This window comes from Equus asinus, chromosome 2, assembly GCF_041296235.1.
Source record: "Equus asinus isolate D_3611 breed Donkey chromosome 2, EquAss-T2T_v2, whole genome shotgun sequence".
Classification (NCBI taxonomy): domain Eukaryota; kingdom Metazoa; phylum Chordata; class Mammalia; order Perissodactyla; family Equidae; genus Equus; species Equus asinus.
This window is the reverse complement of record NC_091791.1, coordinates 15,559,516-15,583,520: the sequence shown is the minus strand read 5'-3', so window position 1 is coordinate 15,583,520 and position 24,005 is coordinate 15,559,516. Positions and strand designations below refer to the sequence as shown.

The window sequence follows — 24,005 nt, the reverse complement described above, 5'->3', positions numbered from 1 at the left end:
GACCTCAAAGGAGCACTTTAATTGCCATGAAAGTCAAACTGTCCCAACAAAAGGCCTCGTTGTCATAAGAAAATATACAAACCTGCACCCTCTGTCTCTTTAGCATTTCCAGACTCAGGGAATTGTGTCTTATCAGGTAATGGAATTGTTTTTAGCGGCAAGAATGAGCTCATTACAGATGCAGCTTGTGCTAATAATGATAATTTGCTGTGCAGTAAAATCACCTCTCTACCTGCCCCGACAGACGACGCTTGGGAAATTATAGGCTAGGGAGAAACAGAAAGGATAAAGATTAAGGAAAAGACTCGTGATGTGGAACTGCTTCAACAAAAGGAGTTACAGATTTGCACATTGAACTCGGTGATCTTAATCATGAAGTCGTAGGGGAATTAGATACTATTAAACAATTCTTTAAATTGCCTGTATTCAATTTTGTTACCTCTGTCATTGGGTGGTTGTTTTTTGTTTTCGTTTTACAGCTCAAGCCATGTTTAAAAGGTTGGTGCCAAATGAATTAGCCAGTGACTTCAAGAGTGATCCACGATATGATCCTGTGGATGAGATCAAGATGAGGGCAGTTAGAAGGAGTCGTTTTAATCCTGGCACCCCTTAATTTCGTGGGCAATGACCTCAATAACCTTGAGCCTAGAGCAGTCATCGGCAAACTCTGTGGGTTTGGGAGAGGGGACACAGCAGATATACCTTCCGTGTCACTCACTTCAGAGGGGCCCGCAGAGCTGCAGCAGGCTGGACCACACCGCCCCAGGCAGGCGAGGGGTCTGTCTATCTCCCAGTTTCCTTCCTGGGACTGTGGAGTCACTCTCCCAGTGTTTTAAGAAAGCTGGAAAAAATCCTGACTATTCACTGAGCTTTGCCAAGCTCTTTGAAGAGACTGCTACCTTCTATTGAGATGTGGCTTTTTTCCTTTAAGCATACAATCTCTAAAAGATTAAAACATCTTTTAATCAATTCACAGAAGGATGTAAAAAATAACGTTTTTCTCCTGATTATAAAAGTAATACCTGTTGGCTGTGGAAAATTGGAAAAAACACTAACAAGAAAATAAAAATGACCAATAGCACCATCATCCAAATAACCACTGGTAGCATTATGGGTTAGCTCTATCTAGCTCTCCTCTCTTTTTTAATAAACAAAAAACAGTATTATAGTGTGTGAATATGTGTGTGTGTGTGTCCACATGGGTTTGCCGTTATTGTACAGTTTTATGGGCTGCTCTTTTCATGTACTGTATCATAAGTATTCTTCCACAACAGTATTCTTCTGTCACGTTATTTTTTAATAATGGGATGTACTGTAATCCCACGTCCCACGGGGTTGGGTTGTTGCCTTGTTTTGTAGGAAAAATCACCCTTTACACACACCCTTGGTTGTTTCCCTGGACAAGGATTCTTAACCACTTCTGTGCCAGGGCCCCTCTGGCTGTCTGGTGAAGCCTGTGAACCTCTTCTCAGAATACTGTTTTTAAATGTATAAATACATGAGATTACAAAAGAAACTAATTATATTGAAATAGTATCAAAATATTAAAAAGAACAAATTTGTGAAATAGCCATATGAGTCTCTTTATGCATATATTGAATAACAATATTTTAGAAAGTAAATATAGGAGCCCTAATAACTACAATAATTATAAAGTAGTGATCAACAGTAACACGACTTCAAGCTGTTTGCAACAAATATGAAATGGAAAGATCTGCGACTTCTACTGGGTTCGGGTGACAGAGCAGCCGTGGTTTGCTGCCTACATTCGTAAATGAAGACAATACTAAATTCCCCTTGGAGGTGAGTGAAAACAAAGGCGTAACTTTTTTCCAATCAAAGTCAAAGGTTTGACTCCTAATTTCTACCCATGGAACCCTGGGGGCGGGGGGACCCTGGCGAAAATTCCCGCCCTGGGAAAAACTCCCAGGAGTAGCTGGCTGCCTCTGTTGGCTCTGCACATTTTTGAGCCTTTTGATGCCAACGGCCTCATTGCCCCAGAAGCTGCTTTCAATTTCTTCTGAGTGCCAATGGCTGCAGAGTGAGGTCAGAGAGAGTGCCTGTCAGTGGCAAGAGGACGTTAGCCAGTGTTACGGCTTGAATTGCGTAGCCCAAAAAACAGACGTTGAAGTCCTAACCCCCAGTGCCTCCGAATGTGACTTATTTGGAAATAGGGTCATTGTAGGTGTAATCAGCTAAGTTAAGACAAGGTCATACTGGACTGGGTAGACCCTAATCCAATGTGACCGGCGTCCTTATAAGAAGACAGTCATGGGAGCACACAGAGACACAGGGGGACACCAGGAGATGATAAAGACAGAGATTGGAGTTATGCACCAAGGAACCCCAAGGATTGCCAGCAAACCACCAAGAGCCTGGAAGAGGCAAGGAAGGATTCACCCATAAGGATCAGAGCGAGCACGGCCCTGCCAACACCTTGCATTTAGACTTCTAGCCTCCAGAACCATGAGACGATAAATTTCTGTTGTCTTATGCCACCATTTTGCAAGAAACCAATTTTGTCCTGTTTGTGTAAGCAAACAGCAGCACTAGGAAACTAATACAGCTGGCGCCTGCCAAGCTGGGCTCTCCCTGGGGACTGGGATTCTGAAAAATCTGGGTTGGGGTGTGTGTGGTCTCTGTGCAGTGTTGCGAACTGCCAGCCACCACCCAAGATGGCAGACAAGGACCGACTGATTAGGGGGCTGGGCTAGGGCTTCAGTCAGAGCCTGGTCCTGGAGCACCATGTTATCTTGAGAGTCAGGAAGAGAGGGGCCCCACCCCGGAATTCTTGAGGTCAACATAACCTGGAAAAAAACCAGAGAAACCTTCAGCATGCTGAGAAGGATCCTCTTTATTCCCAAAGGACAATAAAAGGTCTTCAACATTAATCACACGCTGTTGCCAACCAGTCAGGGTGCAGACGGCAGTTAAAAGAATTCTTATGTTATGAAATGTCCTAGTGCCTGCTGGGCTGTGGGTGAGAGGCTGATTCTCACGTGAGAACCGTAAGCTGTTGAGCCCCCCTAAAAGTTCACCTCTCCCTCGGAGGCTCTCTGCTGCTAGCCTTCTGCATACTTTGCTGAGGACAGCGGCTCTAGATAAATCTTCCTGCTGCGTGACAGATTTGGTCTGTCAGTACTGCCATACGTCACTGGAGGGCTGGGATCCTCTATCAGGGGTTTTCCAAGGGCGGGACAGCTACCACCTGGAAGAGAAACCATCCCCAAAAGTTGCAGACAGGTGGCCCAGCTAAGCAGAGAAGCTACTGCAAACATTTCATCCCCTTTTTAAAAATAGTAGGAAGGAAAGAGAGTCCTCCCTTACTTGGAACAGAGAAATCCGGATATTTTGGCAGCAGCCCTTCGTGCTGCAAAATTTTTGGAGGAGCAGGAGGTTGTGTGGACTTAACTCTGTATATTCTAAAGTAAGAACAAAAGACATAGAGTTACTCCTTTTATTAATAATACAACTAAGAATAAATATGATCTGTGTGGGTCCTCTGTGAGCACGGGATGTTTACTTCTAATCCTTACAATTTATCCTAAAGGTAAGGATTATCATCTCCATTTTACAGAAGGGAAAACTGAGGCCACAAGAACCACCCCATGCAGTACCCTACCATCTCCCTCCCTTGGCACCCTTGGGCCTTAGGTTGCTGCCAGGACAGGCGGCCCTGTTGGTTTTACTCCCAGCCTCTCCCTGCAAACCAGCAAAGGCCACAAGCAGGGCTTCTGGAGAATGTGGGCGCAGGTGGGGAGCAGAGGGTGTCTGCCTACTGGGAAGGCTGTACAGTTACAAACAAGGCCCCTTCTGTAAAACCAGTCAGACACAAAAGCAGTCTTAGTGCTGAGCTGGGGGCATCCCCGAAACCCTGGGAAGAGATCTCTTCTTCCCCTGGATCCTGTCACCTGCGGTTACACCCCAGGCCAGACTCACTCCTCATATGGCTTCAGATGCACTCTCTTGGCCTGCTCTGTGATGTCCAGGAAGTCCTTGTAGCAGTTTCTGGCCATGACAGTGTACCGTGTGGCGCAGCCTAATTCAGTGACCCTGGCTCTCGGCAGGTAGCCCGCCCAGCCAGGGATCGGAGGCTCCTGGAGAGGTTTCTTTACGTACTTGCATTCTGTAAAAAGACACCATGCTCCCTGAGGGCTTTGAGAAGCCACAGGGTGGGCAGTGCTCTCAAGTTAGCTGGCATCCCAACAGTGAGCCCCAGGGGAGCCCCTTGGCCTCTACATTCTGGGCGCCAGCACCTCGGTAAGGGGTTTCCATATCATCTCTCACGTCATTCTCTCACAAACCGTAAGACACTGGTGCCACTATCCTCTCCACTTTATTATGGAGGATACTGAGACCCTGAAGAGGCTAGGAGAGATTTGCCCAAGGTCACACAGCAAGGAAGTGGTAGGGCCGGGATTCAAACCCGTGTCTGTCTGATTCTCAAATTCTAGCTCCTACACAGATCCCGCTCCTTTCTCAGACTAGTGAAAAAGCTTCAGACATTGCTCTTTGACAGTTTACATAAGGGGATCAAGGGAAGCATCCAGGTCATGAGAAAGCACGTCAGGCTCAGGACCGGGAGCCTGCCTTCAGGTCACAGACAACTCTGGCTGGCTGGCTGGATGGCCTCCGGCAATTTCACATTTGAGAGATGAAAGATTACTGCCCCATCTGCCTCACCCGGTAAGAATCGAACTAGGCCACTGAGCCCCAGAACCTCAGAGCTGGAAGGCACCCCAGGGAGCACCTAGTCCATCCTTCCCTGCTCTGATGAAGGAACTGTATGTAACCCAGAGAGGGGAAGCAACCTGCCCCAGGTCACACAGCAAATAGTTGCAGAGCTGGGCTAAATTCCAAACTCTTACGCAGATATTCTTTGGAATGGCTTGGAAATTTTTAAAGCCTAAGAAACATGTGAGTTAGCACGTGTACCTGAAAAGTCCCCAAACAATGATAGTAATAATAACAAAGGTAATCCGTCCATCACATTTCCTATAGGTCTTTAGACCTTAAAAATGATCGAGGGCAAAACATTGTTGTGACTATTAACATTATACAGTCACATCGTCAGTTGTTTTTGTCAGTTATTGTGGTTGTTATTCAGTGAAAAACCCCTTCCCACCCAGCTGGTACCTGGAGGAGCTGGCTTCAAACCCAGGTCTGACCCCAGACTAGGACACTACCTCTGGAAGCCTCGCTTTCCCATCTCTGAAAAGGGAATGTGGTACCAACCTCAGAGGGTTGTTGTGGGTGGTTGATGAAATCATGGCGCCTGGCACAGAGGAAGCAACTAAAATGAGGTACCTACTGAGACAGAAGCTGGTGTCTGAACGTCTGCCCAGGGGTCTGAGTTCCCAGCACCCTCTCCCCCGACCTGTGTCCCCCTCCCCCTGGAAATGTTTCTTTCTCAATTTAAGAAACTGAGCCTTTCCATTTTGCACTGCTGCCTGGGGATTTGGAGCCGTGCTGGACTCTGTGCTCCCTGGGGCAGCTCAGTGGACCTGGGGCCTGGCGGGGAAGCGGGGCTGGTTTCTGGGAGCCAGTACCCAGACTCGTGGGGTGGTACTGCCGTTCGTACTGGTGCAGGGCCCGCAGGACCGTCTCCTCAGAGCAGATGGGCTTCAGTTTCGGGGCAGCGGCGACCGAGCAGTGAAATTCCTCCAGCTGGTCTTTATATCGCTGTGTGATCTCCTGGAAGGTTTTCAGACAGTGGGACATGTTGTTCTCGCTGGAGGTTCCCTCGCAGCTAAGGTATGGCACGAAGCCTGCAAGAGTCGAGGGAATCACAGCCTTCAGCAAGGGATTTAGAACCTGCTTAAACTCCCCAGAAGCCCAGCCCACCCCTTGGCATTTCTTCCTTGGCCAACCACACTGCATTCTTCCAAAGGCCATTAATACAAGCAGTACTGTTGTTTCCACTGCAGCTGAGCCCTCCCAAGGCCACAAAAAACGACCTTGGAGCTAGGGAGGGAAGGCCCGTTTCAACAAAGGAGATGACAGTAATATTCTTTGATAGCAAAGCCCCTGATGTCAGCCTGCACGGCAAATGGGGAAAGCATTTAATGGGCCAAAATGATAGTCTGAGGAGTAATTGAAATTATTCTTCTTTTTAGAGAGAAAGCTTATTTTCCTTGACACTTCCCAAATGCAATTTGGGATCTTTCTTGTCGGACCATCGGGAAATTGCGGGCTTATTAAAAGCAGAGACCTATTACACAAAAAGGTAAATTCATTATCTGCAAGACCCACCCCTAAAACAATTTTTCACCATTTCCCACAAAATAACATATAATCATTACAATTAGTAAGGGTAAAACACAACTATTTATTTAAACGGGATGCTGAATCCTAAGTACTATAATATCGTCACAACAAAACCTTTTTTAAAAACAACAAATGAGGAAAAACGGGTTAAGAACTTGGTTTTAAAGTGGAAAATAAATAAGTAAGTAACTCTCATGATTGAAGCCCAGCAGTTTGCTTTGCCCTTAGGTAAAGAAAAGCTGACTTCAGAGTTGCAAGCAGCGACCTCCACCCCTGCACCTTGCAAGAAGCTGCCTCTGGAAGAATCTGATTACTAGACTGATCTTGAAGTCCTCCATCCTCCATCCAGCCTCCCCAACCCTTAGGCAACGAAAAGATACCTTAATGTCGTGGGGGAGACCCCATAACAGGGGCTCTGCCGCAGTGGTTTCTCCTCTATTAGGGCCTACTTTGATCTTTATAGATATTTTATAATTGTATACACACACACACACACACACACACACACAAAGGAATACAAGCTATTTTTATTGAGTCTCGCTAATGTCCAAAAACAATCTCACGAGGAATCTATCATTACTCCATGTAGTGGGTTGAACGGAGCCCCCCAGATAGATATATCCAACTCCTAGCCCCTGGTACCTGTGAATGTGACCTTATCTGGAAATAGGGTCTTTGCAGATATAATTAAGGATTTGGAAATGAGATCTTCCTAGATTAGAGTGGGTTCTAAATCCAACGTCTGGTGTCCTTACAAGAGAAAGGAGAGAGAGACTTGAGAAACACAGACACAGGGACACAAAGCAGAAGGCCACATGAAGAGTCCTGTGAAGATGGAAGCAGAGATTGGAGTGACAAAGCCACAAGCCAAGAAACGCCTGGGGCCACCAGAAGCCGGAAGAGGCAGGAAGGATCCTCCCCTAGAGCCTTTGGAGAGAGCGTGGCCTTACACACACCTGGATTTCAGAACTGTGAGCAAATAAACATGTTGTTTTAAACAGCAGCCCTCAGGAACTAACAAACCCATTTTATAGAAATGTTTGCTCACCACAGACAGCTGAGTAACTTACAATCACATACACAATGGTCAAGTAGAGATCGGACGCTCAGTTTGCTAGAACCAACCAGTAGGACCAGAGTGAGGTTGGGCAACCTTGGAATATTCTCCACCGATCTCTTCTCCTAAGAACACCTGTAGGTGAGAGCTGAGGGCCTATGGGTTGTCACGGGGAAGTGACTTAGTAAATTCTTAGTAGCCCAGAAGCCTGAGGAGAAGAAGCCTTTAGGTGGGGTGACCAATTGTCCTGGTTTGCCAAGGACTGAGGGGTTTCCCAGGAAGTAGGACTTCCAGTGCTAAAACTGGGACCATTCTGGTCAAGCCAGGGCAGTTGGTCACCCTCCCTTTAGGGGCACACGAAGGATGGACCATAAGAACAGCCCTAGAGCCAGATTTGAGAAAGCCCAGCTTGGGAAGAAGGACAGGGTTTCAGTGGATTCACTGTGTCTACCCTCTTAGCACTGTGTCTATCCTGGTCCAAATGCATTCAACCAACATTAATTAAGGGCTTCCCACATACCAGGCCATGTCCTGGGAGATCTGGCCTGTTATATCTCGCCATTTATCAGAACCCAGTTATCAGCCATCTTCAGCAAAGGAGTGCTCGCAGCAAGTCTCTTAAAAGCTCTAGTACTTTGTACTGGCCCACCTGGCGAGACAGACATGAACAGTGGGCCAAGGCAGGCACAGTGACCAGGAGCACGGTTCTCCTGCCAGGCACAGCTGCAGGGCACACCACCACTTACCACTGTAGCCTGGTGTGATTGGCAGCTGTCTCATGAAGGTCTTGGAAGACTCCATGATTTCTCTCTCTGTTAAGGAAGGGAAGAGGGAAGGAAATTGTCTCATCAGACATCCCTGCCTCAGGAACTCATTGTGTGTTTGCTAGAGCCCTTGGGAGTAGAATGACCTTGGCAGGGGGTGGGACAGAGAGGCAGCACCACCATCTTACACAAAACCAGCAGATATCACTGCCTTCAGTTATAAAACCAACGGCACCATACCAAGGGGCCTTCACCATTTAGGTTAACTCAGATAACAGGTATGCAGATCAACACCCACCAGCATCTCCCCTCCCCTGGGCCCCTCCTCGCATCCACCCAACGTTCCATCCGTCCACCCAACAATCATGAACTGAACACACACTATGGCCACCGCTGTGACAGAGGTGAGGAATATAAAGATGAGCAAGACCTAGGATCCCCCATGTAGGACTCAGGAACCTTGGGGAGGGGAAGAGATGAGGCACCCTCACCCCCAGGGCCTTTCTTTATCCAGGTGCAATCAGGTTGCAGTGGCGATTTTTGCAGCCCACCCCCACCCCACTCTCAGGACCTCTGGCAGTGTCTGGAGACATTTTTGGAAGATGGGGTGTTGGAGGATGGGATGCTACGAGTATCTAGTGAGTAGAAGTCAAGGATGCTGCTAAACACACTACAATGTACAGGACAGCCCCGCAACAAAGGAGTAGAGCAAGTTCTGGCTGGAAGGGATCAGAAGTCCCCAAAAGCTGGCCTAGAGTCCAAGGTGGGTGAGCAGAGGGTGGTGGGTGGACCACTGGAGCATCCGTTTTTGTTGATGCTAGCTCCCAAGCCAGACCCCTTCCCGCTCCAGGGTGGCCTGTGGTCTCCCCAGATGAGCCAGGTCCTGCATCTCGCTTCCGTTGATGCTGCCAAGTCCTACCCTGCCCAGCCAGTTCATGTCTCAAAAGGGATGCCCACGTGGCCAGGATAAGCGGCCTCAGGGGTAGAGGGGAGGGCCACAGTGAGGGCTAGGCAGCAATGATGGGAATTTTTTAAACAGTTCAGACATTTATAGAACACTCGCTATGACACGGGTGAAGGCAGGACTGCATTCTTAAATCCTCACAGCCGCCCTAAAGGTTAGTTCCCATTGAGTGTCTATGTTATAGATGAGAAAAATAAGGCACAGAGAGGTTAAGCAACTACTTTGAGGGTTCTTGCGGCAAGGAGATGTGAATGGACCACCTCTAAACTCTGAGGGCAGGATTTTGTTGCCCCAAAGTGTGGCGCCGGGGAACAGAGGCGCCCGGCACGGCGCGGGTGGGTGGTAGGCTGGGCAGCTGCGGATGCCGTACGGAGGCCCACCTGGAGGAGGCGGAGGAGAGAAGCGTGGAGCAGAAGGCTGCCGGGGCTGGGAGCCGGGGAGGGGTCAGCAGCGCGGACACGTCCCCGCCCCGTCCCGCGTCGCTCACCTGGACGGGCCTAGACCGCCGCCCCCGGGCCTCCCGCCCCGCCCGGCCTACGCCCCGCCTCCCGCCTTTGTGCGCTCAGCCCGCGGGGCGGGGCGGAGGAGGGCCCCCCCCCCCGCCCAGTCTCCCCTCCCTTTCCTCACCCTCACACCCGGGCAGGTGAACCCGAGGAATGCAGGGCGCTCACCCCTGCGCCTCGCTCAGCGCCCTTCGGGGCGTGAAATCCAGGGATTTGCCCACCACGTAGTTGGCCTCCGAAGCTGTTCTCCATTCTCGGCGCATGGTCTCCCCGAGCCGGGCGGGGCCCCTCTGGGTTTGGAATTAGGGGGAGGGGCAGGCGAAGGCACCAAGGTCAAAGCCGCGGTTTACCGCTGTGGACAAGGGGTGGCCCAAGGGGCGGCCTGGGTTGGGCCGGGAGGCTGGGGTGGAGCAGGAGGGTTGGCGGGAACAGCCCTTCCTCCCGGGGCTATGGGCGGGGGGCGGACCCGCCGGGGGCGGGGAGCAGCCTGGGAGGGAAGGAGAGGCCTGTGTCCTTGGCAGCTTCCCCTGGGCTTCTCACAGCCCTGTCCCCCGAGCCTTCTGCTGTGTCTTATTAGGAAGGACGGGATTTCCAAATGACACAACAGGTCCAGGGGCAGAAGTGGGCAATGCACCAAAAGGAAGGAAGGGGCGCAGGGCTAGTGAAGCGGTACTCCTTTCTAACCATCCTCACCTTATGGGAGCTAAGGGGCCTGAGCCTTCCCCTCATTGGAGTGAAACCAGGATGCCCGCTCTGGGGCCCCGACAGAGGGCCGCAGTGCACAGACTGCTAGTCCCAGCCGCTCCTGCCCAGAGAAGGAAAGCACCGAGGCCTGACTGCGCTGCTTTCCCAGTGGCGCTTGTTCGTTCGTTTGACTCACTGCACTCAGCAGCCTTCCCTACCTCAGCCCTCCTGGGGAGTGACCTTCAGGTGAAGGCTGATGGAGCTACCCACTTAGGAAGAACCCATTTATACCCTCTCAGGGTTCTAAGACCCCCACCTCAGGCTATCCAGAAGCTTCTAGAGCCAACTTTGGAGGGTGCCCCAGACACCAAGCATGGAACACACCCGAGGTTCTAGATGCAGCCGCCAGCGTGGCCTGCCTGCCAGGATACCAGAGGGCAAAGCTCTCCTCCTAGGCCTTCTGCTTTTCTTTCACGACCTTCATTCCGGTGCAGTGGAGTTGTCGGTGGCCACCCTGGCTTATCTGCCTTTTTTTTTCTCTGGCTAGACTGCTTTCTTCCAGCCTAGAGGGAAAAGGGGCTCATGGACATTGATGGAGCCTTGGTTTCCAGCAAACAGAGGCCAGTCTTGTTGGAATGAAATTAATAAAGCAATCTCCACCTGCCGTGGGGTGGAGGGGGAGGGTCAGTAGTGATCTATCTGTAATTCCATTTACAAACTCAGAGTGCAAAAAAAAAGAAGTCTGGGCCGCAGGAGATCCAGAGTTTTGCTTTATTAGACATCTGCGAAGACAGAAAATTTGCAGATACAATCTTGTCAAGTTGTGAACTGCTGCAAAGTTCTGTGAAGTCTGAATTTATCTTGTAGTGAACAAGACCCCAGTGACTGATATTTTCGAATACTGTTCCATATTCCAAGCAGATGAGAGGTGTGATGTTACGGCCAACAACTTTTGTACTAGTCAACCACTTAAGCCACTTCCCAGCATAAATATGCAGCTTAATCACAGCTATTTCATCTCTACAACGTGAAGTTCGATCTTCGACTAATAGTGCATTTTGACTCCTGTTTATATTGGTGCATGCGATTGTTTGCCACCCTGGCAATTAACCAGACCTGGACTCTAAAAGCTAAACTTGATCTAAATAACATTCTAAGGGTAGGGCAGGCTCTGTAAGGGGGACTCATCTTAGCTATCACTCTGCAAAAACGCTTGTGTGTCTCCTCTTTACTATTTGTCTGTCTGTAACTTGTCTCTCATTCAGCATTTATGAATGCCTGCTGTGTACATAGAGGGCAGTGACAAAGGAAATCCTTTGATAATTCTGCTTCCAAGAATGACCACCAGGTAATACGCCAGGGACAATTGAGTAATGGGTCAAGACAACAGGCCTTTTAGAAACTTTCTAAGATTAGAAAATGTGTTCAAGTGTACTTATCCAGTGCTCTTATTCTGGAATATTCCTGCGGGGATGGAGGGGGAGGAGGGATGGGTTTGGGGATTCCCTTTAAGGAGTCTGACTATTGGGGCTACATCGCTGGGGCCAGAAGAAAGTCCAATAAAATTATCACCCCCTCTCCATCAGCTATTTGCCAACACTGCAAATTTCAACCAGCCCATCTAAGAGAAATAGCAGACAAGGAGACATCCTTAATGCAAGGTGGGAAAGACCTTACATTAGCCAAAAAAAGAGGGACTTGACTATTTTACTCACTCTTACACTTAATCCAATAGATAAGCTGGATTTGTGCACCACTAGGCTCCTTCCTCTGACCCGGGTGTTCTAAAACATCACACACGGTGGGACCACACTGTGCCCTCAGTGACTGCTTTGCCCCACAGGAGAGACTGACAACCCTGCAGGGATGCAAAGAGTTTTCGTAGGTTTTTCTGCACAGGTCACATTACTTACAGAACCAGAAGGTTCAGCTCTCAAGGACTGGACAGGAGAATCAATTAGATTATTATGCTCCTTAACCTGTAAGCCTTTGGGAAGGATGTGTGTATAGAAAGGTCTGATGAAGTTGTTCCAGGTGGTCCATTTGTTCAGAGTATTCTGACCCTAGGCACCTCTGTCTATTGCTCAGTCTTGCATAAATAGTCCATCGCTTAATATCGGTACAAATTGATGGTTAGTAAGCACAATTAAGAAATGAAACTGTGGAAAATTAAAGGCAGCAATGTCATCAACAAAATTCAAAGAGCATTTTCTTTTTTTTAACAAGAAAAGCACATTGTAGAAATAAAGATTCTGTACAATATTCTAATATTATATGTACATAAAATTATATTACTTATAACTAAATTGAAAAGTCCTATTTGTAGAGAATGGCTGGCAACAGCAGAGACAGACTCAGAACATTTAGCTTTTGAAGCAGAGCAGGCAGAAGAGAACCCTAGCAAACACACCTTTGTACCTGGATACGAAATCCCACCACTGAGTTATGTGACTAGCATTCTCTGGTTCCGCGGTTTGTTCGTGTTTCACATCCCAGGAGGGAATTCTGCAGCAGGCGATGTGAAAAAGACGACATGTTAGGATGAAATTGGAAATGCTACTGAAAATCTGCATATCGGCTATGATAATGAGTCTGTAAATCCACCTTGCGTTCGAAGTTAGTTCCCTCATTCTCCCTTCATCCATTATGCATGCCTCCAGTGACTGAAAGTCGGAATGAATTCCAGCAGGTGGAAAAGACAGCTTTGAACAGATCAGAAAGGCTGGGAGTCAGATTCTTGATTCTTTTTCCTCTGTTGGTCCCTGAACATTGGAGAAGACTGGCTTTGCAAGTGGGGAAGGAAGGAGAGAACCGAGCCCTTGGTTCCTCAGTCAGCTCTGTCCTTAGGGTGCCTTTCTTCCAATCTTTTTCCTCCCCAGGCCCTTCCTGTGAGGGTTAAAAGCGCCAAGCCCAAGGCAGGTGGAGCCCCAGCCCCACTCACAAGAGGGCAGGGTGTGCGATGATCGCTCTTCACGTGTAAACCCTCTCGCTGAGGGAGCCCGAATGGGAAGACCCAGGCTGCCAGCTCTGGGCTGTGCTTCAGCTTCCAACAAAACCTAAAGTTAAGAATTCTCAAATTTCAGTTGAAACACAGTCACCTGTGGTGTTTACTAAAAATTGCAGATTCTGGTCCTCCTCTCCAAGACTCGACTTCAGTTCGTGAAAGGGATAGCATCCAGGAAGCTGTTTGTAACAAGCACCCAGGCAGTTCTCATGCAGGCGAGCCACAGAACTGCTTTGAAAAAACCTGGCTTAATTTCATCAATGTTGGACAGACTTTAAAACCCGAAGATTTTAATGAAACATTTCATAGAACAGATTCGCTGCCCATGTATCACCAATTTATTCTTTTCAAAATGTGGGAATAAATGGCCAAAACACTTAGGGAGATGAGGTTGAGCAAGGAGGAGGGAGTTACTTTAAAATATATTTGCTTGTCAAGGCTGTTCTGGACAAGTGGGCTTGGTGATGCGGACAAGGCAAACTGCAGCCTCACCTTCTCATATGGAATCCTCCGAAGGTGAACCAGAGCTACTTATAAATTCAGAAATCAGGATTTGGCATTCTGGTAATTATATCGCAGCATATAATTACTGACCTATGGGTCAGTAGCTCTTTAATATCCATTTCCCTCAAATCAAGTTTTTACCTGCTAGAAAGTTGAGGTCTCAGCTCTCCCACTCACAAATCCTAGTGGATTAGCCAAAGCTACAGTTATTCTTCATGGAACCATTTAGAATTTAAATTATGAGAACCTAAAATAGTGCCCAGTGTAGGCAAGCTTCTCCCACCAGCTAAAAATGCTCCAATTCCCACTGAATCACCACTTCGAGTCACATGATAATGAAAAGACATGAACTACAGATGGGGTGGCATTTTATATTGACTGCCATCCAAAAAGGATAAAAAGGAAAGTCTCAAAGAGATGAAGAATCTCCTCCTTGCTCAAAGATCTCATTTCAAATGTGAAAGACAGCAATAGCTCATCCTAAGTTCTACTTAACGGCCATCTGCTCAAAGGCAAGCTCCGTCACTGCTGCAGAAACCTATTGATTCCCTTGTTGGGTGGGTGTCTCACCACTCTGTACCTATGAAAACTAGCTGCTCTTCTAGGACCTTTGAGTTTCTCATTCCCAAGCCTCAATCTTAATTTCCGACAGTTTTCTGACTCCAGTGCGCCCTCAAAAATCCCTAATTATTCTACCCCTGGTTGTTCTCATCTTCCCTGCTGAAATTCAGGTGGGCAGTGGTGAGGGGCAGGGCAGGGGCAGAGGTCAAGGTTGAGGTCAGCAGATGCAGGTGAGTGAGTCCAGGGGGGCAGGCGGCACGGGGAGGCCAGTTAGTAATTTAAGAAGTCGATCCCAACCTTGACACTCTTCGAGGTGGCTATATCGATAGCTGTGGCCTTGATCTCGGTGTCCCCGAACTGCATGAGGGTCTGAATCTCCCTCCGAGGGGGCACGGCTGTGCCGCTGGTCCCCGTGAGATCCAGGCGGAGGGTGCCGCACTTCTTCACCCCGGGGTCAGTGATGAAGCTCACGTCGTCGTGCTCAGAGCTGTAGATGTTGATGATGATGACCAGCTGGGAGGGCTTGGCCGGAGTGTAGCTACGCTTGATCAGTTCACCCAGGGCCACGGACTGGTCGGCAGAGATGAACTTGTCAAAAACGTCAGTGCACCAGCGAGTGCCGTCCTTCACCAGCAGCTTCTCGGGTGGGTGCTTGCCCTCCACGTAGCGGTTCAGCACGCCCACCCCGTAGGTGAGCGGAGACCGGCGCACCTTGATGACGGTAGGGTCCAGGCCGAAGAGGACGGCACCCTTGAGGATGGTGAGGCCCACGTCCTGGGGGACGATGATGCGGCACTTGTCGCCAAAGGCAGCCTGCACCGCCTGCTGCAGGAGGGGTGCCTCTGCAAAGCCACCCACGAGGAAGAGGAACTTGACAGTGGACACCTCGGGCTTCTGAAACAGGTCCCCTGAAAGGGAAGAGGAGGGGACAACATCCTGTCACCAAAAGCCAGCAGGCAAAGGGGACTGGGTAGCCTGAGAAGGTGGGGAATGGACGAGATCACTTGGGCCAACAGGAGGACAGGCCTAGTCTGAGCTCGTTGGACAGAACTGGGTAGAGCTGGTCTTTTAAAGAAAGGGGTTTGCGCACCAATATGCTTAGGAATAAAACCCAAAGCTACTGCTAAGTAGAAACCCACTGTAACAGCTAGCTGGTGATCATTTTAAGTAGCAATTTGTTACACATAAATGAATACTCGTCATACTCTCCAAACCTGTGGTTCTGTTAGGTAAGTCAAGGCAGGCTGTTATAAATATTTTTCTTTGGTTTTCATAGAAATCCTGTCCCACCCCAGGGGTTCTGATTTAGTAGGAGAGGGGTAGGAAGCAGATGGGAGGCCTGGATATGAACATGGTCCCCAGTGAGTCTACTCTGTGTCCCTGGTTGCGGGCCACGTGGGAGCAGCATAATGGCATGGCTAGACGCTGTTTGTTCTGATTCTCCTGGTGGGAGCCTTTCTTTGGTTCACACAACAGTTCCTCCTCCCAGCAAGGATTCTGGTTCCTAATTTGTTCTGATAAAGCAAAGACCACACATTCCCTAGGGCCTATGGCTTGAGGATAATATTGTAGAGCTCCCAGTTCTCAGACTTTGGAAGCCAAACTGTAATCCCAGGTGAGAACAGGCTGTCGGCTGCTTTCAGTACCAGAGGGGAGGGACCCGGAGCCTGTGTCCAGCAACATCCCTCATCCATGCCCAGGCCCCACCTGCTCCAGCTGCGGCCTGGCCTGTGGCTCCCAGTCCCGGGCCCCCTGCTGACCTGGCTTCATAGGCACTGGCTGGTGATGCTGGAAAAGTCAGTCCCCCTTCTTGGCTCTGCCACACTGACTGATACTTACGGAGATGCTCAATGATGCTGTCGATAGTTGGCTTAAAAAGGGCATTCATGGCATCTGGACTCATCCTCAGCATCCCCTGCGAGGACCACTTCACAAAATCTACACTGTGGGGGTGTGGCACAGAGAGAAACGGGCAGTGAGTGTATAAAGGATACCTAGACTATTCTGCACAGACACGGGCCCTGGCAGAACAGCTGTCACATCTAAAAAGGGCAGAAAGCAGTTTGAAACTCCTTGAAAATATGCCACACTGCCAGGACCTGGACCCTTAGAAACCCAAAAGCTAAGACATAGCGTCTTCTGTTTCTCTTTGCTTTCCGCTGTGGCCAACTTTCCCCTGGGACAGTGGAAGCCAAAGTCTAGTGCAAAAGACAAGGAGATAAATCGAGGGATCTCTCTTTCTTTGGGATGCCTATTAAAGGCTCATACGATGTTTCCAAAGTACTCCACATAAAGGCATAAACCCGTGCGCCCAGGTACATCTCCCGCCCTGCAAGCAGCTGCCCCATAATGGTGATCAGCCTGTCCGACCAGATGCCCCTCACTGTCTCTATCAAAGGTGCAGCATGGCTAAAGCAGCGGCATGGAACAAAAGAGCACTGCACAGGGAGTCTGGATGGCTGGGCTCCAATCTGGCCTCCACCACTTAGTAGCTACCGAACTCTGGGCAAGTTGACCTACGTTTTCTCTGAGCCGCAGTCTTCTCGTCTGGAAATCAAGGATAACGCCACTTGCCTTACCTCCTTTGCAGAGATTGTTGTGAAGATCAAGTTAAATACCATGTCTGTGAAAACACTTTGGAAACTTCCTGGCGCTAAGTGAACACCGGGAACTGTTTACTGCAGTGTCTACCCCGCCCGTTCTCAAGTTCAAAGGGGCTGAGCAAAGGGTGTCTCTGTCCCTGAAGTGAAACACACACCAGCTGCTTCCCAGCATCACATTCTAGATTCTGCCAGGTCTCCCACACCAGGAATTCTTTCCATGGCCTAGGCCAGAGGACAGTGTGGTACGGTGTGGAGTGACCCCATGGCTGGCTGCAGCCAGTCTCCCCAGTAGGAGAGCTGGCAGGCCCAGAACTGTGCAGGCAGCACTTGGGATTCAACTCGGAGCAGGTGCCTCTAGGGGGGACCAAGGGAGCAGGTTGTCTCTGAGGGGCAGAGAGAACATCAGCCTAGTAAAAGAGTCCAGCTAGGACCCTGCTCCAAGGGCAAGAAGAGCTGGAGTCAAATATACTTTGTTTCCCACCAAAAGGAACCAGGGCTTCTTAGAGGAACAACCGATTGCAGGTCTGGGGTAGAGAACATACAAGATGAGCCAGGAGCATCTTCATATACCATACTGTCAACGACCACAGATGTCATGTCACTGGGACTCAGGAGCCAACCTGAAGAGGCTCCTATGGGCCAAGATGGGACAATTTGAGCATCAATAAGAATATAACTGCCATGGCTTAAAATACATTGAACATGCTTAAACCCATGAATTCTTAATGATACTCCCCTAGTGCCCCCGCAAAAGAAAAAAATTCATTTGTCACTTTGGAGGATGCTAGGAAATCAACAATTTTTTTTTAACAAAAAACTTATAAATGGGAGGAAAGAACCAAGATTTGTCTTCTTTTTCCTATATGAACTGTACTTCAGGGCAACCAAACCTTTGAGAAGAAAAATTTCTCTCTACAGATGTGTTCTAGCGAAGAAATGCAGAAGGATAACAGACTAAGCAGACAACCACGGGGCCACCCCTTCAATTAAGGCCTAAGCAATAAGCATCCATGGCTGCTAACATCACAAAAGAATCGACAAGGAAACACGATGTGTCCCCTGATGTGATGCGGTAGGAAATACCACCACCAGGAAATAGATCTGCCAAAAACTCAAACTGGAACCAAACCTCTAGCTCAATCTGTCCGTTTGCAAAAAAAATAAATAAATAAAAAAATACCAGGGGACAGAAGAACACATGATGTGGGCATGCAGTGAGCAAAACCCAGACTATAGGAAAGTCTACAGGACAAACAGTCAGCTGTGTCATCTAATAAGTTGCAAGCAAAAAACAGGAAAGGAAACTTGTATATTAAGTGAGACTTAAGAGGAATATCAGATAATTGCTGTGTATAGCTGTCAGTTAAACACTGATGCAAACTGAAAAAAAGCATGGGACAATCGAGAAAATTTTAATGTTAACTGGCTATTTGATGATATTGAAGAATCACTAATTTTAGTGTGATGATAGTGTTGTGGCTATGATTTTAAATTTATCTTCTTTAGAGATACGTACTGACGTGTTTATGGATTAGATGACAACCTGAGATTTGCTTTAAAATAATTAGGGAAGGGTGCATGAGGATTTAGACTGGCCAGGAATTGACAATTGTCGATGCTAGATAAGGAGGTTCATTTCACACAGTAAATGTTTGAAATTTTCCACTCTAAAAAGATTTTTAGAAACCTAGGATTTTTCTCTATTTTTTTTAAATTCAGCTTGAAAACATCTTCCAAATATGTTCATTTTGCAACAAGCTGAGCTGCAAACTCTTGCCTGCAGCCAAGAAATGCACAGTAGCAGGAAACCCAGACTCCCACGGGATTCTTTCAACAAATATTTACTGAGCACCTGCTAGGTATGTACCAGGTTCTGTTGCAAATACTGGGGATACAGCAGAGGCCAAAACAGACAAAATTCCCTGCTTTCATAAAGCTTATATTTTTTAGTACATCATAACAGCAAACACATAGATACTACTTTGCAGATCCCTAGGCATTGTGCTAAGCATCTAACATATATGAATTCATTTCATCCTCACAACAACCCTTTGAGGTAGGTAGAATTATCATCCCCATTTTCCAGATGAAAAAACTGAGGAGCAGAGAAGTTGAATCACTTGCCCAAGGTCACACAGCGAGTGTGTAGGATTGGAACCCAGAGTCCACACCCCCTTCCTCCCTCCCATCAACACGATCCACTCTCTAGAATGTCCTGAGCCCAACGTGAGCCCCGCTTACTTGCTCTTCCTCAAGGCGTGCTCCACGCTGTGCCCACGGAACTTCTTGTAGTAGTCAATGAAGGAGAAGGGCAGGGTGATGTTCAGCGGGTTCGTTCGGTCCGGGGCAGCCGCTCTTTTGCGAGACTCAAACGCGATCATTAAGTCAACCCAGGCTGCAGGACGCTTGATTTTGAATTGTTCAATAAAATCCTCTCCAAATATTTTACACAGAAGCTTCTCAAATTCATAATCTACTCCTAAGGAGCCATAGGGTCCACCTGAGTCGAGAACAAAATGGGAGCCCACCATGTTAAGAACCATCAGAAACTGAATCCAAAGTCTGAGAAACAGCCCACCTTGCGTTCTCTGAAACACCAAGTAGCACGACCTCGGACCCGCTTAGCAAGCAGGTGGCAGCTACGTGTTCTTACTTACACCTTATAACCCTTAGGTTCTTCTCATTCCATGTGGGGGAAATTTCCTACAGAAATCACTCGTCAACAATCTGTTTAAAATCAATTACAGTCTAAATAAAATCAAGACATTTAACTAATGAGGAGCATCATGGTATTCCCACGCAAGAAATCCAAGGACAGGGGCCAGTAACCTGCAGGCCTTGCCTCATTCCTGCCACCTAGTAATTGCTCACCATCCACCCCCCCGACCAAGGCAACGAGCCTGTTGTCTGGTTTGGCAAATCTTGATCCAAGACCTGGTGTCCCAGGACCTCCCTAGAAGGCTTAACCATAGCACTAAATCATACATGAAGTCAGGGTACAATCACATCCTTCCAGAACTTTCAGAAACAAACTCCCTTGGCCAGGATCTGAAAGAGGCTCAATCTACACTAAAACCCAAGTTACAGTGATTTGTGTTTTAAGACCATTTAGGTGCATTTGTCTCTCCATTTTCACAGAAGTATTGGTACCCTTTCCTGTCTCAATCCCATGCTGAGAGAAGGAAACGCTGAGAAAAATCTGGTATGAGTGGAGTGGCTCACGTGTGAGGAAATCAGCCATGCAGGGCTCACCTGTTGCTTTGTACAGTTCTTTAAGGTGTCCCTCTGGTAACCGTATCTGATGGACTGTCAGGTCTACCGTGCCACCGCCACTGTCCACAACCACATACTTGTCACCTGGTACAAAAACAACCATCCTTTACATAGGCCGCTTGTCAACCCCATCCTGAAACAAGCTGGCAGGTGATGACTTGGTAAACCCAGCTAAGTGCCATCAACACCTCTCATTAGTACAATGGTTTTGTTAATTAGCCGCACAGCGAGTTATCCATGACTAAAGAGAATGTAATAATGTCTGCCCAGAAGTGATGGTTAGCATGGATGATAAAGAACCCAGAGGAGTGAATCTTTAAGACTGAAGCATTCATGTCACACGCTGCTGCATACCTATCATGTACAAGTGGACAACTTCCTGCCAAGATAATGGCACCATAAAATGACCCATTGTTTTTACTGGTGAGTTCCATTTCCTACCTCTCTTCTGAAGAGTCTATATGGTTTTACAACATGCAAAATTATAGCTACAAAAGAGCTCTCCTTGGGTGAGTGGTCTTTAAAACTAAGTGATTTTGAACATTCTCCAAAAGTGCAAAAGGAACAAATAGGAATGCATTTTTGCCAGCAGCACCAAAAACAAAAAAAAAATCCAGCAAGGGCAAAAGACGTTCAAGGACGCTACCTTCCTCCAGCTCGGACCAGATTTCTCCTATGACATTCTCCACCAAAAAGGTCCGACTCTGCCGATTACGCCGTACGTGTTCCTTAGCTAGTGGCCAACAGAAAGAAAATGACGATGGGTAAGAAAGCATGAAAAAGCAGGCAGTCATCTGAGGCAGTCAGTGAGGCAACAGCAGGAGGAGTTCAGGGATGCAACATTTAGCCATACTTGACCCAAATGATTACATAAGTACAACATCGGGAGTCACACAGCCAGCCCTTCCAGAGCAGCAGCTATTGCCACCAGCCTTCATCTCTTCATCTGCATGGCAGCCTTGAATCTCTTCAGCTGCGTGCCCTGCTGAAAAGCTGTCCCTCTTGAGGTCTTCCTCTGGTCACATTTTTTGGGGAATAGGTTAATAAAATCGGCCAATTCCCTGGCTTTGCTGCTCCAGGGGAAGCCTCTGCCAAGCAGCCTGCAGTGTACTCGATTAAACAATTTCACATCCAGGAACTCTGCCTGACACAAGGAATGTGGGCGTTTTCCTTACTGGATCCTGGATAAACACAGGTCTGGAGCCATTTCCTGATCCAGTTGAAGCCAATATGTTCTTCAGCCACAAGGTGGCGCTTCAGCCACAAGGTGGCCTGCAACCCGGCAAAGCCCCAGGGCCGCCTTTTTCCTGAACACTGCAGGACAGCCTGGCTGTGTCTCCGGGTGCTTAGTGGCTGTGACGCCTTGCATAGGGTATTTCATCTCCCGCAGACCTCCCTGACAGCCCTGTGAGGCGGACAGGCCACAAATCATCATCCTACATCCAGATGAGGAAACCAGGTCAGGAAGGTTCAGGGGCTTGCAGTTCCCACGACTCTCTCTTGCAGCCCAAAATTAGCCCTGGGACCACAGACCCTCATGCGTGCGTGCTCTGAGAGTTAACAATTTACAATGAGGTCTGGAAAAGCAGAATACGAATGGTAAGAGATGGGAAAGGTGTGTGAGAGGGACCCGGGCAGCAGCAGGACACAGCCACGGTGGGAATTTGGACAAATCATGTAAGCCCTCTGGGCCTCAGTTTCCTCATCCATAACATGGGGATAATAATACTTGGCCTAAGTTCCTCACAGGCAGAGCAGGGACTGGTTCTCTGATTTATCCTCAGCATCCAGTGTGACAGCAGGCACACAGTAGGTGATAATGAAGGGGAAGCACCGAAGATGAGCCCAGGTCCCTGACAGAGGGTCACGGCTGTGAATGACTTTTACAGGTGGAGGCTCCATCCACCGCTCTGCTGCCGCCCCCACAATTTTGCCCCCGCCAATTGTTTTAGTCCCTAGGTGGGTGCTGCTGACTTTGAACTGCCCTACAAATCCATGTGCTTCTGGTTATCCAGTAAAGGACCCTTGACCCACTAGCCTCTTTTAGCAAGGAGCACAGTGTCTGCAAAACAGCATCTTCTCTGGGGCACTGCCAGCCCGAAGTGCCCTCGGCCCTGGTCTGTTGTGGAGTGGCCGTCCCTGATTCAAGAGTTCCTGCAGGCCCAGGATGGATCCCCAAACTCGGGGCTTCTCTCCTGTTCCAGCACCGGCTCCAGGTGAATTTATACTGCAGACCCTGTAGTGGACATTTGGTTTTCTAAAACATTCTAGATGACTAACAAAATGGCATTCATAAAGAACAGCTAAGTGGGGCTAAGAAAACATTTTCTGAGCTCTCAAAAAATTATCCCACTTTTTGGGCATATTAAGCCCAAGATTGTGAAAAACGTATCCTTTACTAATCTTATTAAATCCTCTTGGAGTAAAATAATACCAATGGCAAACCCTGCAGTGCTGGGGGCAGAGTGCCAGCTCCTTGTCCTTCAGTGCTGTCCAGTGGGCGTCCATCACGAAGGAACATCGGGGAGCAGAGAACGGCCCGGGGGGTCTCAGGGCACTAACGCCATCCCGGGTGCTCCTGATGAAGTGCTCTGCCAGGCCTCCCAGATGGCTCCCCCTTCTCCTGGGAGAGAAGTTCTAACCGTACCACAGGCAGAGACAGAATGCCCGCCTCGCTGCTCCTCTGAAGGGTGGTGGCCAACAATTCGAGGACTTCAAAACCAAAGAGACCCTCTGAGCACGTGAGACAACAGCCAGTTCCACCAGGCACAGGACACAGACACAGAGCAGGGTAGGGCAGACAGGATATGTTAAAGGAAAGGAACCCCACAACTGAGCTCTCGGGAAGGCAAGCATTCAAAACCTCAAGTCCCCCTCAAATGTGAGTGTTATCCGTAAGGACTGTTAAGGAGAGCTACCGAGAATTAGCCACTTCTGGCGTGAATTTCTGTTTATGAAAGACTGAGTAAGAAGCAGCATGGAAGGATAAAGCCCAGTCAGTCAGTCCTTTTTTCCAATTAAAACAACGAGGAAGGAAATTTAAATAAATATACCGTCCTGAGTGTTCAGGGCGTCCATGCCCGTGATTTAGGTGGCAGGAAGGCTGGCCTCGGCATGTTTCGGGAGAGGCCGAACATTGCTGGAAAAAGGCAGATCAAGCCCTCAAATTTAAAGGGAAGCCTGTTTCCATTCATTCCAGATTAATCAGATCTGAGGGCTAACACACAGCCACGGGCAGGCTGGTGACAAGTGAATATTTTGCCACTGTCCTGTGGCTGAGGTTCACAGACTCCTCAATCTGGGGTTGCAGATGCACAGCAGCGGCCTTGGGCAGTCACCCTGTGAAGAGGAACAGGCGAGGCCTGGAGGAGACGGCTCAGCACCATCTGGGCAGGAATGTGCGCCTGCTAAGGATGAGCCTGGGCCCCAGTGCCTCGGGGAGTACACAGACACGCTCCGGGTGTGGGACCAAGGATAATGTGGAAACAAGGCTGTGGGGGGAACAGCCAGAGACAGTCCTCACCAGTGTCACCCTCTCCTCCTCCCGGGCCTTCCGGGGCAGGATGGAGTGGGTGATGGTGGGTGTCTGCCCTTGAGGTCCTCATATGGGAACAGGGCTCAGAGCTGTGTGCACAGCGCCACCCCTACCGCACTCCCAGTTAGCACCCATGCTCACTCACATTGGTGGCTTTGCCACTGACCCAGGGCAAACTGGGTCTGCAAACTCCATTGCCCTGGACAGACCCACATAGCCCAGGATACAAGGGAAAAAGTTCTAGGGACCAAAATTGTGACCAGCTTGCATACTGGTAAATAGTACA

General features: G+C 48.7%; 2 protein-coding genes across 12 annotated transcripts in view; both read right to left on the bottom strand.

Annotated features, from left to right (window-relative positions):
• On the bottom strand, window positions 1-10,992 carry SPMIP5 (sperm microtubule inner protein 5). Of its 6 annotated transcripts, XM_044750223.2 has the most exons (7): window positions 9,680-10,006; window positions 8,071-8,136; window positions 5,550-5,768; window positions 3,940-4,126; window positions 3,328-3,422; window positions 3,039-3,208; window positions 1-551 (listed from the first exon to the last, which is right to left on the bottom strand). In XM_044750223.2, the coding sequence occupies exons 2-6, from the start codon at window positions 8,123-8,125 to the stop codon at window positions 3,063-3,065; spliced, it is 702 nt and encodes a 233-aa protein (XP_044606158.1). In that variant the 5' UTR covers window positions 8,126-8,136; window positions 9,680-10,006; the 3' UTR covers window positions 1-551; window positions 3,039-3,062. The 6 variants fall into 6 exon arrangements, with proteins under 6 accessions (XP_044606158.1, XP_070338614.1, XP_014704750.1 ...); XM_070482513.1 differs by lacking the exon at window positions 1-551 and having other exon boundaries at window positions 2,837-3,208; window positions 9,680-10,992; XM_014849264.3 differs by lacking the exon at window positions 1-551 and having other exon boundaries at window positions 2,837-3,208; window positions 9,724-10,023.
• The window catches only part of HSPA12A (heat shock protein family A (Hsp70) member 12A), a 168,463-nt gene continuing 155,449 nt past the window's right edge, over window positions 10,992-24,005 (bottom strand). For 4 of the 6 annotated variants that reach the window (XM_044750171.2, XM_044750172.2, XM_044750174.2 and 1 more), the window contains 5 exons: window positions 20,831-20,917; window positions 20,164-20,268; window positions 19,153-19,411; window positions 16,148-16,251; window positions 10,992-15,216 (listed from right to left, as the gene is read on the bottom strand). In XM_044750171.2, coding sequence (XP_044606106.1) covers window positions 14,579-15,216; window positions 16,148-16,251; window positions 19,153-19,411; window positions 20,164-20,268; window positions 20,831-20,917 — 1,193 coding nt within the window. In that variant the 3' untranslated portion in view covers window positions 10,992-14,578. The remainder of the gene's footprint in view (window positions 15,217-16,147; window positions 16,252-19,152; window positions 19,412-20,163; window positions 20,269-20,830; window positions 20,918-24,005) is intronic. The other 2 variants (XM_044750177.2, XM_070482480.1) reach the window with 1 other exon arrangement.